The following is a 16,089-nucleotide window of genomic DNA, read 5'->3' on the forward strand; positions in this document are numbered from 1 at the left end:
TGGGAGTCGTTGAGATATGTTTGCAGGCTCTAATTTCAAGATAGTATGCGTTGGAGCTGGATTGTGGACTTTTTCGGCTCGGGAGAATGATCTTCTCGCCCCTTCACTTAGTGTATTTGATACCTTCCTTTCCTCGTCTATAGTACTCCCTGGGGTCATCATGTATATGAAGAAGCCTGATGAAGCACAAGGTGACCTGAAGCGTGGGCCACAACGCAGGTGCATGGTGTGTAGTAACTCTACGAGATGGAAACAAATCCCGGGAAACATAGTTGGATTGATTAGACTAAGTGTAAAGCCCGACGGGCGTCGGAAATCTCGCACGCCAGTCTTGGCCATCTCTCCATCCCAGAACAACCCAGTGCGGCGAACAGAACCAGAGCACAAGAAAGAAGATGGAGTCAAAGAAGGATCCGTTTCCCATTCAAAATTGACAAAGCCTTTCCGAGGCCATCATAAAGCAAGCAGAAACCACCGTGGAGACCATTCCGTTAAGCCCGTAAGTGATAAAACGATACCGAAGAATTAGCGAAAAGAAACACAAACGCCGGCTGCGCAATCGAGATTTGCGGCGAGGCGCTTAGGAAGACTCCTCCTCCTCGTCGTCACCACCCTGGATTGGTGTTAGTCGTGTATGACATTGGGGTTGGAATTTGCACTTACGGCCTGGTACTTGGCCTTCTCTTCCTCGTAGCGCTTCTTGTCGGTGGCGGCCTTCTCATCGTAGGGCTTGCGCTCGGACTCGGTCAGAGCCTTCCACTTGTCACCGAGCTTCTTGCCGACCTGGCCTGGGGTGGGTGTTAGAGGGGGTTACAAAACGCGCGAACCAATTGACTTACCGAACGAGATGCCGGGGTTCTCCTCGCGAACCTTGTCACGGTTGTCGTTGGCGAAGAACATGTAGGCAGAGAGACCACGCTTGGGGGCGTTGGGGTCTGGAGAGAGTTAGGATCAAGGCAAAGAGCAGATGGGGCCAATTGCGCCCGGTCGGAGAGTCAACATACCCTTCTTGCGGCGCTGGACGCGCTCCTTGCCGCCCTTGCGGGTAGTGGTAGTCTTCTCCTTAGGCATGGTTGCTGTGATAAACAGTCAGTACTGGTACGGGAGCTTGATCATGATATCGATCGAACATGACTTGGACAGATTCGGGGACGCGAATTAATGAATCAACGAAGGACAGCGAAATGAAAACAGTAAAGGTGTCAAGGACAGTCAGGCGACTTTCGTCGCGCGCGACATGGAGCAATGCGCGCCGTTTGAACGCGCTCCGAGGCGCAACAGGTTCAACTCGACCGAAACATCCCCGACTGGGGGAAAAAATTGCAACTCACATTTGAATTTGTTTTAGAAATTGAAATTTGACCTATTTGAATAAAACAAGGTCAGGTTAGTATGGTGGTCTGGAAAACATAGATGGAGTGCAGCGCGCGACGTCGCGCGCGGTCGCGCGTTGAAGGAAAAAAGACAATCGCGATGACCTTGAAAAAGAGAATCAAGGGGAAAAAGAACGAGAAAAAAAAAGAAGAGAGGGTGGTGGTGTTGAGAATGGGGAGTTCAAATGGCGGGGGTTGATATAGATGGGGGGATATGCAGTACCTGATTTGTATGGTCAAAAATAGTGTATGGGGGGAGAGTGGTAGTGTAGGAAGAAGAGAGAGAGAGAGAGAGTGGGAGGGGGCAGCGTAGTAGTAGGGGGAAAGGGCGAGAGAGGGGGAAAAGGATAAAAGGGTGGGCTGCACAGCAAGGGCACCTGCTGTTTTGCTGACTGGGGGAATGTACCGTATTCCATGTCATGTATGGGTAACTGTCCTCTGCCAACGCAGCCCCCCTTGGACTATGGCCAATATTGGTATTCGAACTCGTGTTTTTTTGACGATTTGATACTTTTATATATGCTCTTTTCCTATTTTTCCCTTTTTCCCTCTCTTTTTTGAATGCTGCTGGAAAGATTTTCCTGTGTTCTTCTCTCTCTGTAAGAGACGGTAACATACTTGACCAATCTCGCGGTGGAGTAATACGCCATGATCCATTCCCATAAACCGCGCAGCCGTCGTACCGAGTACGCTGTAACCCATAGTAAAGTGACTCCAGGCGAGTACCCAGTACCTGGTCAATACGCATTCTACAATACTATGGTCTTCTTCCCTCCACCCCGAGGCCACCAACGCTCAAATAAGTATCAAATAATCGGGGAAGCTGTAGTAATGCTTCATTTCGTTCCTCAGTAGATTAATTCTGTTTAAAAATCCGTTTCAAACTACCTAGTCATGATCAAATGTATGTCTCCAAGTAAACATCTGGGCGATACCGAGGTCTATCTCTATAAGCTTATGGCACACTTTTTTTTTTTTTTTTTTTTCAATATGCAGTCCATTGCATTTTTGCTTCCAAAAAAAAAGCTGCGGGGGCAGCTACCGAAAAATTGCGATTGCATAGTGGCACCCTGGCTGTACTGGCAATAAGCCTGAAAAGTGACCGCTGTACGGAGCTTCGTCTTGGCAAATCGCCTTTCCCCCAGTAACCGAGTGCGCGTGAACACAGCACACTACTGTTCAGAGTACAGTACTTAGGCTGACCCTGCCGGCCCGTGTAAGACGCTTCCCCGAGGAAGCTAGCTCGAGGTAAGGGCTCCGTTGCCGGAGCGTTGCTCAGTCATGAGCGTGGCTTGCCCTTTTGGAGTAACCACCGATTGGAAATACGGCTATGTCTGGGTCCCAGGTACCCAGCATCGGGTTATCGCCTCGAAAATCAAAACAAGAGGACGCGGTAATGGCGACGCGATACCATTATTAATGAACGCGACCTGCCGCCTTCATCGGTGTTTTGTATTTGGACCCGACGATCGCGATCCAACTTGCTGGGTCAGACAGGCTGGATAAACGGTCCGACTTGAAGTCTGAGCTCAATTGGCCCTGTTGATTACAAGCGACGCGTCTACAGCACGGTATCTTTGACCAGAAGCTACTAATATTGGGGCAGCTGGCTGTCATGTCGCGAGTGGAGTCTGCAGTATCTTGCGAGGGGATTTGGCAGTGGAGATGTGCATGAAAGCCCATCCTTCACAGCAAGGGCAGGGTACATACTTTCCCTAGCAGAGTTGCAACATTCCGGTACATCGGCTACACAGCAAAGTACCGCCAGTACGAAGTACCGGCGATACAGCCCGTACCGTAAGTTACAGCCCTTCCACTTCTTCCGAGAGGAGAGCGTCATAGAGTCCGCACGTCGCGTCGTATTGCCCTTGACTGTGTAATTCTTGCAATACTCGACAGGTTTCCACGGCCACAGCTCTGATGACCACAGAAAACCTCTCTCTAGTTCCGTATTCCGCTGGCTTTGCTACCCTAGGGCACTTTGAACTGTCCTGACTGGTGCATAGACAGTCCACCGTGCGCCTTTTTCATCCTTACACTCCGTCATTGCGGGTGCGGTGATGTAGGGCGTGGGTCAAGGTCTTACACGGCCACACTGACTGAAGCCTAGGGTGGTCATATGTATTATTATCCTGGCTTGGCAGCTCCGAAACGGTAAAAATATCCTTGAAAATCAACCTTAATGAGTTGGGTATAGCGCCTTGTGCTTCAAATCCCCGGGGTATGGCCAATCAAAACATCCAGACGCGTCTCAGTCGTCACTTTCGTCAAGTACCAAAGCTTCAAGCTTCTCGTCGTCGGCCCAGTTGAGCCCGCTGCCAACCACCATAGCACTGGCAACGCTCTTCATAACCTCCCATTGTGCCTTGCGCTTCTTGAGATCGGTCTCAAGGTCGTCCAACTGTGATGCAAGGGTTGCATCCTGCAGTTTCTCTCTCCAGGAGTCATCCTGCCGCGTGAGCTCCAGGAGCTCGCGCACTAGCTCCTGGTTCTCTTTGTTGATCTGTAGATTTTCCACCTCCGAGTTAGACAGCTGTTTTAGCACTAGGTCGTGTGCTGAAGCGAGATTCTCATGTGCAAGCGCAAGCACATCGCGGCGGTTGACAAGGCGGAGTAGTGCCCTGTGCAGTTTCGTTAGACACTTTGAACCAAAACATGAACAGGGAACACAAACCGTTCGGGAGGACTAGTTGTCTTCAGGTGAACAGCTTTGAGGATGGGATCGGTCATGAGGATGGTGCGAGCGGCCTTCTTCCTGACGGTGTAGGTAGATCGCGCCTGTAGGAACTCGCGCTCCGCGATCGCGAGCTGTTCTTCCACATTATCGCCGGAAAGCACCTCAAGCTCTGTACCAGGGTTAGTCGAATGAGGCATAAAAAAGCAAAAGAACGAAAAGAATAGAAAAGCCAAGCAATACACGTACCTTGTTCCAGCAACGCCTTTTCCAGCCGCTGTTCCTGGACCTGGTTGGCAAGCTGCAGGACTAGAGCTTCTTTGTCGGAGAGTGGCACGATATCGCGGGAGTCATCTGCAGCGTAATCGAGGAGGATTGCCTCACCCGGCAGCAGGTGAGGCAGTGACTGACCAAGTTTTGCAGCCATGGAGGATCTCGTGGACCCGGCGCGCGTACCTTGTCGTGTGATGCCGCGGAGGCGGTGGAGTTGATACGCCGACTTGGAGAGAGCTTCCTCTCCCTACATCCTCGTAACAAAGCCCATCCCCTCCCACTTCTCTGGAATCTCGAGCTTCTGCGCTCGGCGAGTGAGGAGGGGGAATGTCGTTACACATCTATATTGCTCACTCGGGTGAGCATTTACTAGCTGATCCGGTCGCTTTTGCCTCGTAAGCTTCCCTATCGGTGTGGAGATGACGGGAGACCTTGTCATTCCCCTAGTTTCACGCACATGTATGCTAACACCGTTTGTTCCCAGCCTGGAGGCACTCAAATCATGGATCGTTCGAAGTACGTCGATCCCACCGGCTAGACAGATCTTGATGACTGCCCGCGGCAAGAATGTCAAGATCCAGACCCTAGCCACCGAGGTAAGGAGCTACGCCATCTCTCCAGTTAGAGATGAGTGCGGTCATGCTAATACATTCTACAAATACTAAAGACCGAGATTTTCGTGTATGACCGACAATACGTGAGCGAACCCGGCGAGATCGAGCTTCCGGAGCTACCTCCGCCCGAACCATTTCAGCCGAGCAAGCCTCCGGCCTCCCTCACAGACCAAAACGACCTGCAGGCATGGCGGAACCTCTTTATGACGAGACGGAGCTGGGCTCTTGAGTTGTCTAGTCGCTGCGGAATCACCGATAAGAACATACGGGGACATAATGAGCGAACGGATGTCATCAATCGTGCAGTGGGCGTTGCTCTAGAGAATCTGAAATCTCACGTGGGCAACCTCGAACATCGGTTCCAGGAGGCACAGGAATGGGCGAACAACCTTTTGGAAGAGCAGCAGGCGGCCCTGGATGGTTGGCATACTGCTCTCGAGACCTTGGAGAAGATCCCCGCTCGCAAAGACTCCCCACTCATCGGCCGCCCATCCACGCCAAAGAAAGACAAGGGTCGGCCTACGGGGACTCTTCGTGACTTTGTAGATATGGCCGAGGTCCAACAAGCCGGATCGGAGGCGGCATCTGTGTCGCCGCGCTTTGCTGGGCAGGTCCAGGATATTGAGAAGGCCGTCAGCGCTATTGCATCGGACACTCAACAACTGGTCGATGAGGTGAGCATTTCGCCCAGCGAGAGAGATGAGGGCTTGCTCGAAGAGGTGGAAACGGTTGCAAAGAAGATCGGTTCCGATTATGAACATATCCTCAGCCTCCCAAACAATCAAAAGATGCTCGCAAATGTTTCCAGGCTTGCGCTCAACCACACCCAAAACCTTCTTCCATCGCTGTTGGAACTCGGCGCAGATATGCAGCAGGCCTTGGAGCAAGCTGTGCGGCGCCGCGGCGCCGCAGAAAAAGCGGCTCTCCAACACATGCGCACGATTTCCTTTATTGAATCACGACTGGCCGATGCTCACGCTCATCTGGTCAACTTGGATGTGAACAGTAACGCGTTTGACGTCATCTACGGTGTCTTGCAGATGCCGATGCTTTATGGGTCCATTTTAGTAGAGTCGGTGCGGCGGCGGGAATGGAGCGACAAAATCAAGACCGATTCCCTGACCTTGGCCGAGGAGATGGCTGTGTTGAGAGATGAGGAGCAGCGTCGACGCAAGAAGTGGCTGAAAACCATGGGAGATTTCATCTCATCTGCAGACTCCGCTGCTCCCGGAATCGAAATTAACCTACAAGGGCAAGATGATGAATGGCCTGAAGTGAGCCGAAAAGAGATTGAAAATTATATTGAAGACCTACGGTCAAAATATTCCTTGACTAAAATTGCAGAAGACTTATCTCAACAGTTTAAGGAATTGGATGCACCCACGCGTCAGCAAAGACGACGAGCGAAAGCCTTCAAAAATGGCAGTGTGTTTGATCTGAGCCGAAGCTCTATGTTGCTACGCGGTGATGACATGGTTCGGAGTCTCCAAGAGGAGAAAGCGAAGCTAGAAGATAGGCTCAAGGGGTCGGACAGCCGGGTCCGCAAACTCGAGGATCTGCTTCATCGCCAAAGCCATATCAGTCGCCCATCTAGCGGCAATTTTGCACCTGATTTCCCCCTCCAGCGTCTCCACACCCGGATGCCCTATCCCGACGTTCTTCAGTCTCATCCCGACGAGTCTCGATGACCCAGCCCCCGGAGGACAGGGCACTTGTCCAACGCATCGTTACACTCGAGGCGGAGCTGGCAGCCGAGAAGGAGACCGTCCAGAGACTTCACAAAGAGGCCCACGCCGAGCGCCAAACCAACTCCGACAAGTACCAAGAGGCTCAATCTACAAAGAAAGATCTCATTGGGAACCTCGAAGCACGTCAGCGTGAGTTCGAGGATGAGCGAAGGTACTTGGAGGCGGAAGTGAAAAAGTTCCGGCTGCGCAACGAAGAAGTCGAGGAGGAACTCGACAGGCTCATGGACAGTCGAGACCATGAGAAGCAGGAAACCGACGAACGGATACATCAACTCGAGGCTGATCTGGAGAGCGCTCAGGCCATCTCTGCCGAAGACGCACGCCGGGTCGATGATCTGAATGAACGCATCCAAGCTCACGAGAACAAGGAGCGCGAGCTGGAGACGAAGGTTAACGAACTCGAGCACCAGCGAAACAATTCCGACCAGAAAGACCAAGACAACTATAGCGCTCTCCAGGCAGCCTTCATGAGCTTGTCTCCCGGAGGTGCCGTGCCCGAGGAACTTCCTGGCATCATCAAAGCCATCGAGGTCCTTTCGGAAGGGCTCTCGATCCACGCCAGGAATGCAGATGAGAGCGCATCGAGGGCAATGGCCGAGAATAGGTCTCTCGATGAGCGAATTAAGCAACTCGAGTCAGAAGCAGAGGAGCATACAAAGAATTTCGAAGCGCGTGAAGCTGAGTTGGTCCGCCTCAACGAAGAGCTTTCGCAAACCCGGACGGGACTCGATGACGCAAGAGCTGAGCTGGAACAGGAGCGTTCGAAGTTGAACTCCTTGCAGTCTCAAATGTCAACAGGAGAGCGCGGCTCCGAGGAAGAGCGCGAGAGAGTTGCCGAGGAAGAGCGTAGACATGCAGATCTTTCGCAGAAACTGGCTGATGCCGAGTCCCGGGCTCAGAGCTTCCAGGATAGAGAGCTAGAGTGGGAGAAGAAGTGTGAAACACTCTCTGAGGCGGAGCGACAAGCTGTGGCACGGTTCGAGGCTAGAGGCACCAAGTCTCTCAACCTTTCCAAGCAACTCTACGAGCAAATTGAGAAGCTGGAATGGGTGCTCGAGCAGCTGGGCTTCGCAATCATCCAGCAGGAGGGTCAACTTGTTGTCCAACGAGCTTCCAAGGTCAATGCCTTGTCTGGTCTCGGGGAAAGTCTCACCCAGTCCGGCATTGTCTCTGCGAAACCCGACACGTCGCTACTCGGCTGGATGCAAGCCGAAACATTAGAGGAAGAGGAAGCCAAATTCTCTGCTTTCATAGAAAGCATCGCTCTCTTCGATGTCTCTATCTTCGGCGAAGCGGTCATCAAACGCATGAAGGACATTGAAACACTTGCCCGGAAATGGTCGAAAGAAGCCAAAACATACAAGTCGTACCGCGACAAGTACCATCGGGTCCAGAGCGAAGCTCACGAGAAGATTGCCTATCGCTCCTTCAAAGAAGGAGACCTCGCACTGTTTTTGCCCACTCGCAACCAAGCCATCCGTTCCTGGGCGGCTTTTAACGTCGGTGCACCGCATTACTTCCTACGCGAGCAAGACACCCACAAACTCCAAGCACGAGATTGGCTTCTTGCCCGCATTAACAAAATTGAGGAACGTGTGGTTGATCTATCAAGGTCCCTGAATGGCGGTGGCCCCGATCGACGCTCTCTTGGCGATGCCAGCGACGGCGCTTCACTGCTGGAAGATGAAAATCCCTTCGAACTGTCAGATGGTCTTCGCTGGTACCTCATCGATGCCACGGAAGAAAAGCCCGGCGCGCCCGCTACGCCTGGAATCTCGAAAAGCACTGTCGCGTCTGCAAATGTCGACGCCAAAGGCAGCATTCGCGTGAAACGCCCTAACGAAGACAGCACCGTCGCCCAGACGCTCTCCAAAAGTCTAGACAGCCGTCGCGATAGCTCCAACTCCAAGCGGGGTACTCCTACGCCTTCGCAAAGGGCCAACGACTCAGCCACGGATCTTGTCCGTCCCGCTGAGGCCGACACCGGCTTCCAGCATCGAGATGCTGATCCGATATTCGACGAGGTTCGCCGCGATCTGCTCTTTGGCCCGTGAAAAAGTACTGCTTTTCCCGGGTTCTTCCCCAGCGCTGCGGGCTAACTTCCTTCTTTCTAGGATCCTACGTCTGCGTCCCTGCTACAGCCTCGGTCAGACAGCCTCGCCACGTCTCCAGCGTCTCCTCCGTCACGGTCGACGTCCACCCGCCGAGGTGGTCGATCACGTCCTTGGGAGAAGCTGTGGTCGCTCGATTATCGACATGAGGATGATCCGCGAAAGAAGTAGATTGCGGAATGGCTGTGGGGCGTATTGTGGATTGTTTTTTTTTCTTCCTATGTCTTTTTATTGCGTTTTTAGATCTCCCAAATCCGCGGTTAAGCGGCTGGAGGCTCGATATATGACCCTTGATGGGACTACCCTGAGATACCCAGCAGTACGAATCATAGCATGTTTCTTTGGCCAATTTTCTAGTAAATTAGGACGTAGGAAAGCCATGCTACGGGATTAAGTAATAGCATCAAACACTTGGAAAACACCAAATAACAAAACGACATCAAAATCTATTGTTAGATTAGAAACTAAACTGTTCAGAAGTGGGTGAAATGTCATGTCTCAGAGATATCCATGCCTTCCATGCCACCCAAATCATCCCAGAAACTACTGAAATCCACATTCTCTTCCTCAAACATCTGCTTGGCCTGAAGCATAGCAGACTTCTGCCTCTCCGGAGTAAACCCACCAGGCTGTGAGCTTTCCCACTGGACCACCTCAACCCAGCGGAAGAACAGATCCTCCTTGCCCATGGCAGCCAACTTATCGCGGAAGGCGAGGATCTGATCCCGCTGCTCAGACCGCTGGAGTCCAGCAGGCGTGTTCTCATCCCCGACCCGCCAGATCAGCCAGCCGTCAGTATCGGTATGGACCAGCACAGCCGTGCGGAACTCATCCAACTGCACGCCGTCACCTTTGCGGATCCGGTCGACTAGGCCGTGGGCGCGAATCATGGCAGGATAGTCCAGATTCCAGTCCGCGTCAACAAGCAGGTAGCCCGTCTTGCCGATGCGCTCGGGTGTAACGGCAGCGACGATCTTGTCACGCATGGCATCGTTGTCGCGGATCCACGTGTTGCGTTCGAGCTTGCGGCTCCAGCTGCTGGCGCTACGGCGCACGACGACCTCGCGATCGCGGAAACCGACGGCACGGCGCCAGCGCACGGGTCCGAGCGCGAAGTGGAAGGGCCAGGACAGGAAAAGTGTCACGAGGAAGTAGTCGATGAGAATCGTGCCCGTCCGGCGAAGAATGATTGCGGTTTGTTGCATCCATGACACGGTGGCCGTGTCCACGCTCAGAGAGCTCCGGAGTCCGAATAGCATCTTGAACAGTGCTGGGTATGTGCTGATGGCCATGTAGGCGCGTACGGCGATTACGACGGCTACCACGATGTTGACGATGGATGGAACTAGGAAGCTCTGCCATTTCTGGTCCGTGTGGGTAGTGTCGATGTGGACGAGGTATACTTCTTCATAGCAAAGTGGTTCGACGAAGGGTGTCAGGATCGCCGGGACTTTGGTGAATGGTGGGATGGGACCAGACGTGGGTGTCGAGGCGCCCGAGGGCGGCGTCGACGGCTTCTTGCGACGAGAGGACTTCGTCATGGTGTATGGTGGTGTTTGAGGTAGCTTGAGGCTGGGCTGGCTTTTTGTATCCTCGCGTGTGGTGTTGAATGATCACGGCGAGTGACAGGTCACATGTCTCAGGTCATAAGCGGCGTTCTCATGATTCGAGTCGAACTGAAGAGGAAAGAAGGTCACGTCTGCAAATAGTGAAAAAAGTAAGAAGGGGACAAAGGTGGATAAGGTAAGGTGCCGAAGCCAAGTCAAGCTCACCGGCGCCCTAACCCCTTCGGGGAATGCGGGATCTCCGTCGCGTTTACTTTGGATTACCATCTGAGAAGCTTCACTTCAGCGCAAGGGCTCTCTCTCTCGCCATGTCAACGCCCCACAAGAACGACTTTTCGCTGGCGCGTCAAAAGCATCACCTTCACCAATCTCCATTTGGCCACGCTCGCGAGTCTAACTACGACCTTGATCTAGACGCCTTCCCGTCATCCAAACAGAATGGCACGCGTTCTCGACACGCCTTTCGCACCGGCACTCTAGCTGGCGCATATCGAGCTGCATCGCACGCAAGCATGTCCGATGACGGCGCGCCACTTGGTTCGACCCCCAGTCCTCGACGTACCCGCGAGCCGTTTGTTGCGCGCTCCCCGTTATCTGAGACCTCGAACCCGCCCGAGGAACTGGCGGATGTCTACCGAAGAATCGAGGAGGATGGAACGATAGCTGATTACGTTGCGTATGACGATTGGGATGCTGCCCTCGCAGCCCGTTCGACAAATCGCCTCAACCGATCGTCCTCGAAGCCGAGAGATCGAAGCCAGGGTCACGATGCAGTGTCTCGTGATGGATACACATTCTCAGATGCGGGTCTAGTTGATGGCTCTGGAGATTACCCACCACGTTCTGCGAGGAGGACCACCGATTACACCAGGGACGAGCAGCGCCTACGACGTGTGACGGGCAAGGATTCTCCAATCTTCAGCAAAGCCAAGAGTGGAGCTCGCGCAGCTCTAACAGCGGATAATCTGCAGCGACGTGACGAACAGGTCAAGGGACAGGTGGAGCAAGAGCGTTTTGTGTCTGAGGATGATGGCGAGCGCGGTCCATCTCTGAACCTTCCACGTACCTGGGGAAGTCGCGCCGCGCGACGACAGGACTGGACCAGAAACGTCAGCGGCAGCAGTGCTTCAGAGACACAAGAAAAAGAGAACCGTGCTCATGCTCCATGGTCGAGATCGAAAGTAGAGGAGCCTGCTGTATCCAAACTTACACCCGCTGATGCTCCTGCGTCAAGTTCTCTTGGCCGGCCCGCCTTGAGGAATCGAAATGCTCTTGGGGAGCGCAACGTCAATCCCCATGTTGAGGAAGCACAAGAAGGTAAAAGTGAACGGACGTCCGGCTTAGACCAGACTGCAGCACCGGGCGACGGCGCCCCGATTCCCAATACACCCATAGTGGTTTTCAAAAACTCCACATTCACCAAACCGACCACCACAAAGCGAGATTCACAAGAATTGTTAAGGAGGCTCTCGAGGACTGAAAGTCCAAGGTTGGACTCGATACAGACGCCGGAACCGCCGAAGTTGTTTGAAAGAAAGATCTACGACAAGACGCCTAGAGTTACTGGTGCATGGATCGATACTCCTATGACTGAACAGGTGACTGAACGGGTGACTGAACTACCGAGCGATCTGACCAAGGACATTGTTCCTCCGCCGGCACCTCCAAAGGAGACCGAAGCCTCGACCCAGCAGACGAAGCCGCCTGTGAAACCATCTGTGGATATCCAACCCAAACCTCAAGAACCAAGTCCAGAGCAAAACACAAAGCCGGAGTCTGTTCCCGACGCTCAGTCCGGTAAACTATCAAGGCCGCCCGTGTTTCGGCCCAAACTGCCCAAGAGTGGCCTTGAAACAGTCATGGAAGACGTCAAATCCGGCAGAGAAAATATGGATCTGGGAGATGATACCATTGAATATCTAAACGCTATAATGGACGATCAGACTGAACTAAAGGAAGAGGAGGAAGAAGCAGCATACGAGCAAGAGTTATTGGAAAGACTTCAGGAAGCCGATAAGAACGTCTCGAATTCAGTGGACCTGGACAGACTGCACGACAAGCTGTCATCTTTGGCAAGAAACATCACAGAGGTGAAGAAAGGACTCAACAGCCTGGAAAAGCATGTTGTTCACGAGGCGGATCTTGTCTCCCGGCCAAATTCTCCGAAAGATGGTCCGAAGGCACTTCACCAGGGCGGCAACTACTTTATACCCTCTGATGGTCGTCTTTACGCCGCCATTCCGCTTCCCCGTTTGTGGAAGCGAAACCCCGTATCCAGACAAATCCAACTCACCATGCTCGGTTGGTTCACCTTCGTGACACTGAGCTGGTATGTCATTGAATGCTCCTTGTGCGAGGCATACTCCCACCCCATTTTCTCAGACACGTGCGACGGCTACTGCCTCCAGCCCGATGCACCCACGTTTCCATACGTGACCGTGACAATGCTCTGGCGATGGTCCCACTTGTCAACCTTGTTGGCACCCCTCATCACCATAGGCGTGGCTGTCTTTCGCCTTGTTGCGCAGCTGCTTGGTCTATGGGATGGGTATGTGGACGAGCCTTCTCAGCTAAGCCTCGGCAAACTCATGGGAGAGATTCGCATCAACGGCACTTCGGTCTCGTTCCCCTGGCTGTCGCCTCCCCAAGCGAATATCATCGCACCTGCACCTGTAACCCCATCACTCCCACCTCGGGAGCCGCAAGCGCCCGTGTGGACATCATGTAATGAGGCTCCCGCCAGGTTTGAAGAGGATCAGCCGTCGATGGATGATGATGAATATCTTTAGTTTACAACCAAAATCTGAAAGTACCTTCACATCGTCGATCCGAATCAATACGTAAGACAGACAGTGACATACATATCGGACTTTTACTCATCCACTGACAGCTCTGAATCCATAAGAGAGCAATTAAGCTTCTTTAAGAAGACGGTCTCGCCTGGACATGGGTGTTTTAGGGCATCCGCAGTCGTGATTCTCCGCACATCAAGATACGTGCTGATGTAACTTACCAGATATTTCAGCACTATCAGCTGCTGCAAGCCACAGGGGTAGTCTATAGTAATTAGACGAACGAGTGGGGTTCTCGTGGTGGGAAAATAGGCTATGGCAATTTCCAAGTCATTATGGTACACAGTAAAAGCTTCAGAAAGTACAGCAATGCGCCAGGTGTTTAAAGAATCAAAGAACTATTTTCAGTAGCTCGAATCAAGATACGGCAGACTTTGTTCCAAGGTCCCAACCAGTCTTCAAAAACGTTGATCTACAGACTTGCCTCCGAGGGTTTAGTGTGAGGCCCGTGAGACGCTATACATCAAGATCGGCCGCATAGACTATCTGTCTATTTCTAAGACGAGAGCAAGTACACCCCGCGTTGAGACCCTCGATCCCTGCCTTGGCATGAGGGGTAGGTATGCCAGCCTCATGCCAAGGCAGGGATCGAGGGTCTCAACGCGGGAATATTCGGGGTTGCGCAGCCCGAGTATAAATACACACGATGATATCTCCGCGCTTGTAGATTATCTGACACAATCTCTGCAATGCTAGACTCCACAGAGACACGGGAGAAAGTCTCCGAGCACCATGTCGAGAAGGTGGTGGTACACGAGAAAAGTCCGATTCAGGAGTCGGACGCCGTTAGCTCGGACGAGTTTGCATCGATAGACGAAGCGGCAGTACTGCGCAAGATGGACCTGCGGTTGATTCCAATGCTCAGCTTGTTGTATCTCCTGGCATTCCTGGACCGAGGCAATATCGGCAACGCCAAGATTGAGGGTTTGGTCGAGGATCTGAACATGACCGGCCCGCAGTACAATTGGACTTGTATGTTTCCAGGGACGTTTTCAGATTTGGAACTGACAGCTGATAGTGACCGTCTTTTTCTTTACTTACTGCGTCTTCGAATTGCCGAGCAATCTCCTTCTCAAAAAGCTCAGGCCTTCGCGATGGCTACCGCTGATCATGGTGGCTTGGGGAATTGTGATGGTAGGTCCCATTTCAATGGCTGTGCAATGATATTGACCAAAACCTACAGACACTGATGGGTATTGTGCAAAACTACGGCGGCCTCCTCGCAACCCGCCTGTTTCTGGGCGTTGCCGGTACGTTCCAATCTCCTTCCAAAAGCTACAGTACATACTAATCCACCAAAGAGGCCGGTCTATATCCCGGCGTAGCCTACTATATCACCTTATGGTACCCACGCCACCGAGCCCAATACCGCCAAGCCTTGTTCTTCAGCGCGGCCAGTATCGCCGGTGCATTTTCCGGACTGCTGGCGTACGGCATTGCAGTACGCTCCCCTTTTCACCTCAGACTCCGCTATACTAACTTGACATAGAAAATGGACGGCGTCGGAGGCTACGCTGGATGGCGCTGGATCTTCATCCTCGAAGGCCTTCTCACGATAATAGTAGCGCTCTTTGCACCATTCGCCATCCATGATTCTCCCGAGACGGCGACCTTTCTCACGGAACAGGAACGCCGTTTTGTGATCCATGCTCTGCGGATCCAGAACTCGGCGGATGAGCGTGAGATGGTGCAGGATGAGGCTGAGTTCCACATGAAGTATGTTATTGATGCGTTTACGGACTGGCAGATCTATCTCGGGCTGTTTAGTAAGTTGTCACGACGAGCTGCGTGGTCGGTGCTAACGAGGTCAAAGTGTACTGGGGCATCACCTGTCCGCTGTATGGGATCTCCTTGTTCCTTCCTTCCATTATTAAAGATCTGGGATACAAGTCATCTACCGCTCAGCTGCTTACTGTGGGTCATCTTTGAGACTCTTTAAACCCGTCACTAACTGTCGAATGTGAAGGTTCCCATCTACATCACGGCCGCAGTCGTCGCCGTCTCCGCAGCATGGTTCTCCGACCGCCGCAAACAAAGATCACCATTCGTCCTGTTCTTCATGGCCTTGATTGCTATCGGTTTCATCATCTGTCTCGCATCCAGCGGCCGCAACGTGCCCGGCGTGGTATACTTTGGAGTGTTCGTTGCGGTGATCGGTAAGCGTACCAGCAATCAGAATCCAACGCAGACTAATTGAGCTCCAAGGAATCTACCCTGCCTTCCCCGGCAACGTGACCTGGTTAAGCGCCAACCTGGCCGGAGACTATAAGCGCGCCGCCGGAATGGCCATGTACATCGGTCTCGGAAATCTCGCAGGAGGTGAGTTTGACTATTACCCAGATCTTCCAAAAGTAGCTGACGAGGTACCTTTTTTAGCTATGGCTTCGAACTTCTATCGCACCCAGGACGCGCCGCAATACATCCTCGGTCATTCACTGGAACTTGGATTCGTGATCGTTGGCATGATCGCCACTGTCATCATGCGATTTACGTACCAACGCATCAACCGAAACCGACATCGTATTGATCCTTCGCAGTATCCGTCCGATCCTGACTCGATGGGTGATCGGTCTCCACTCTTTAGGTACATGCTGTGAGCTTGGAGCTCCAAGAGGCTTCCCAGTATGTATACGGGCGTGAGTAGTGGCCATTAGGAAAGAGCGTACCACGAGAGCTTATCAATGCTCGGCTTGACCGTCTTTTTATACATCCTTCCAAGGTCTTGTTTTAGATGATCTCTGAATGTCTCTTGAATGTGTCAAAGTAACAATCTATCTACTATTTTCAAAGTAGCCTGCGTCTTTTTCTTCCTTTTGTTTTGAGGGGGTTGGCCATTATTCACCCCAGTATACGTACAGATGGCATGCGATGAATAAAGA

The 16,089-nt window shown here is 52.6% G+C and overlaps 6 protein-coding genes across 6 annotated transcripts; 3 read left to right on the plus strand and 3 right to left on the minus strand.

The window, feature by feature from the left end:
- Positions 1 to 580: 580 nt before the first annotated feature.
- Positions 581 to 1,071, minus strand: nhp6 (high-mobility group nucleosome-binding protein; the record flags this gene model as incomplete). The annotated part of the gene is made up of 4 exons (XM_058450339.1): positions 581 to 613; positions 664 to 788; positions 840 to 935; positions 1,005 to 1,071. 4 exons carry the CDS (start codon positions 1,069 to 1,071, stop codon positions 581 to 583), a joined length of 321 nt encoding a protein of 106 aa, XP_058309801.1.
- Positions 1,072 to 3,624: 2,553 nt separating this feature from the next.
- On the minus strand, positions 3,625 to 4,474 carry N7498_003278 (centromere protein H; the record flags this gene model as incomplete). The annotated part of the gene is made up of 3 exons (XM_058450340.1): positions 3,625 to 3,994; positions 4,048 to 4,219; positions 4,297 to 4,474. The coding sequence occupies 3 exons, from the start codon at positions 4,472 to 4,474 to the stop codon at positions 3,625 to 3,627; spliced, it is 720 nt and encodes a 239-aa protein (XP_058309802.1).
- A 117-nt stretch (positions 4,475 to 4,591) lies between these two features.
- On the plus strand, positions 4,592 to 8,964 carry atg11 (autophagy protein ATG11; the record flags this gene model as incomplete). Its single annotated transcript, XM_058450341.1, has 5 exons — positions 4,592 to 4,715; positions 4,805 to 4,916; positions 4,988 to 6,515; positions 6,560 to 8,706; positions 8,797 to 8,964. Exons 1-5 carry the CDS (start codon positions 4,648 to 4,650, stop codon positions 8,962 to 8,964), a joined length of 4,023 nt encoding a protein of 1,340 aa, XP_058309803.1. The 5' UTR covers positions 4,592 to 4,647.
- Positions 8,965 to 9,284: 320 nt separating this feature from the next.
- Positions 9,285 to 10,334, minus strand: N7498_003280 (uncharacterized protein; the record flags this gene model as incomplete). Its single annotated transcript, XM_058450342.1, has 1 exon — positions 9,285 to 10,334. One exon carries the CDS (start codon positions 10,332 to 10,334, stop codon positions 9,285 to 9,287), a length of 1,050 nt encoding a protein of 349 aa, XP_058309804.1.
- Positions 10,335 to 10,666: 332 nt separating this feature from the next.
- Positions 10,667 to 13,147, plus strand: N7498_003281 (uncharacterized protein; the record flags this gene model as incomplete). Its single annotated transcript, XM_058450343.1, has 1 exon — positions 10,667 to 13,147. The coding sequence occupies one exon, from the start codon at positions 10,667 to 10,669 to the stop codon at positions 13,145 to 13,147; it is 2,481 nt and encodes an 826-aa protein (XP_058309805.1).
- A 752-nt stretch (positions 13,148 to 13,899) lies between these two features.
- Positions 13,900 to 15,807, plus strand: N7498_003282 (uncharacterized protein; the record flags this gene model as incomplete). Its single annotated transcript, XM_058450344.1, has 9 exons — positions 13,900 to 14,182; positions 14,229 to 14,344; positions 14,394 to 14,460; positions 14,512 to 14,651; positions 14,700 to 14,976; positions 15,024 to 15,124; positions 15,177 to 15,366; positions 15,416 to 15,529; positions 15,587 to 15,807. The coding sequence occupies 9 exons, from the start codon at positions 13,900 to 13,902 to the stop codon at positions 15,805 to 15,807; spliced, it is 1,509 nt and encodes a 502-aa protein (XP_058309806.1).
- Positions 15,808 to 16,089: the final 282 nt, after the last annotated feature.

The sequence above is a fragment of the Penicillium cinerascens genome (genome assembly GCF_028974065.1).
Source record: "Penicillium cinerascens strain IBT 15544 chromosome Unknown contig_24_segment0_segment0, whole genome shotgun sequence".
NCBI lineage: Eukaryota > Fungi > Ascomycota > Eurotiomycetes > Eurotiales > Aspergillaceae > Penicillium > Penicillium cinerascens.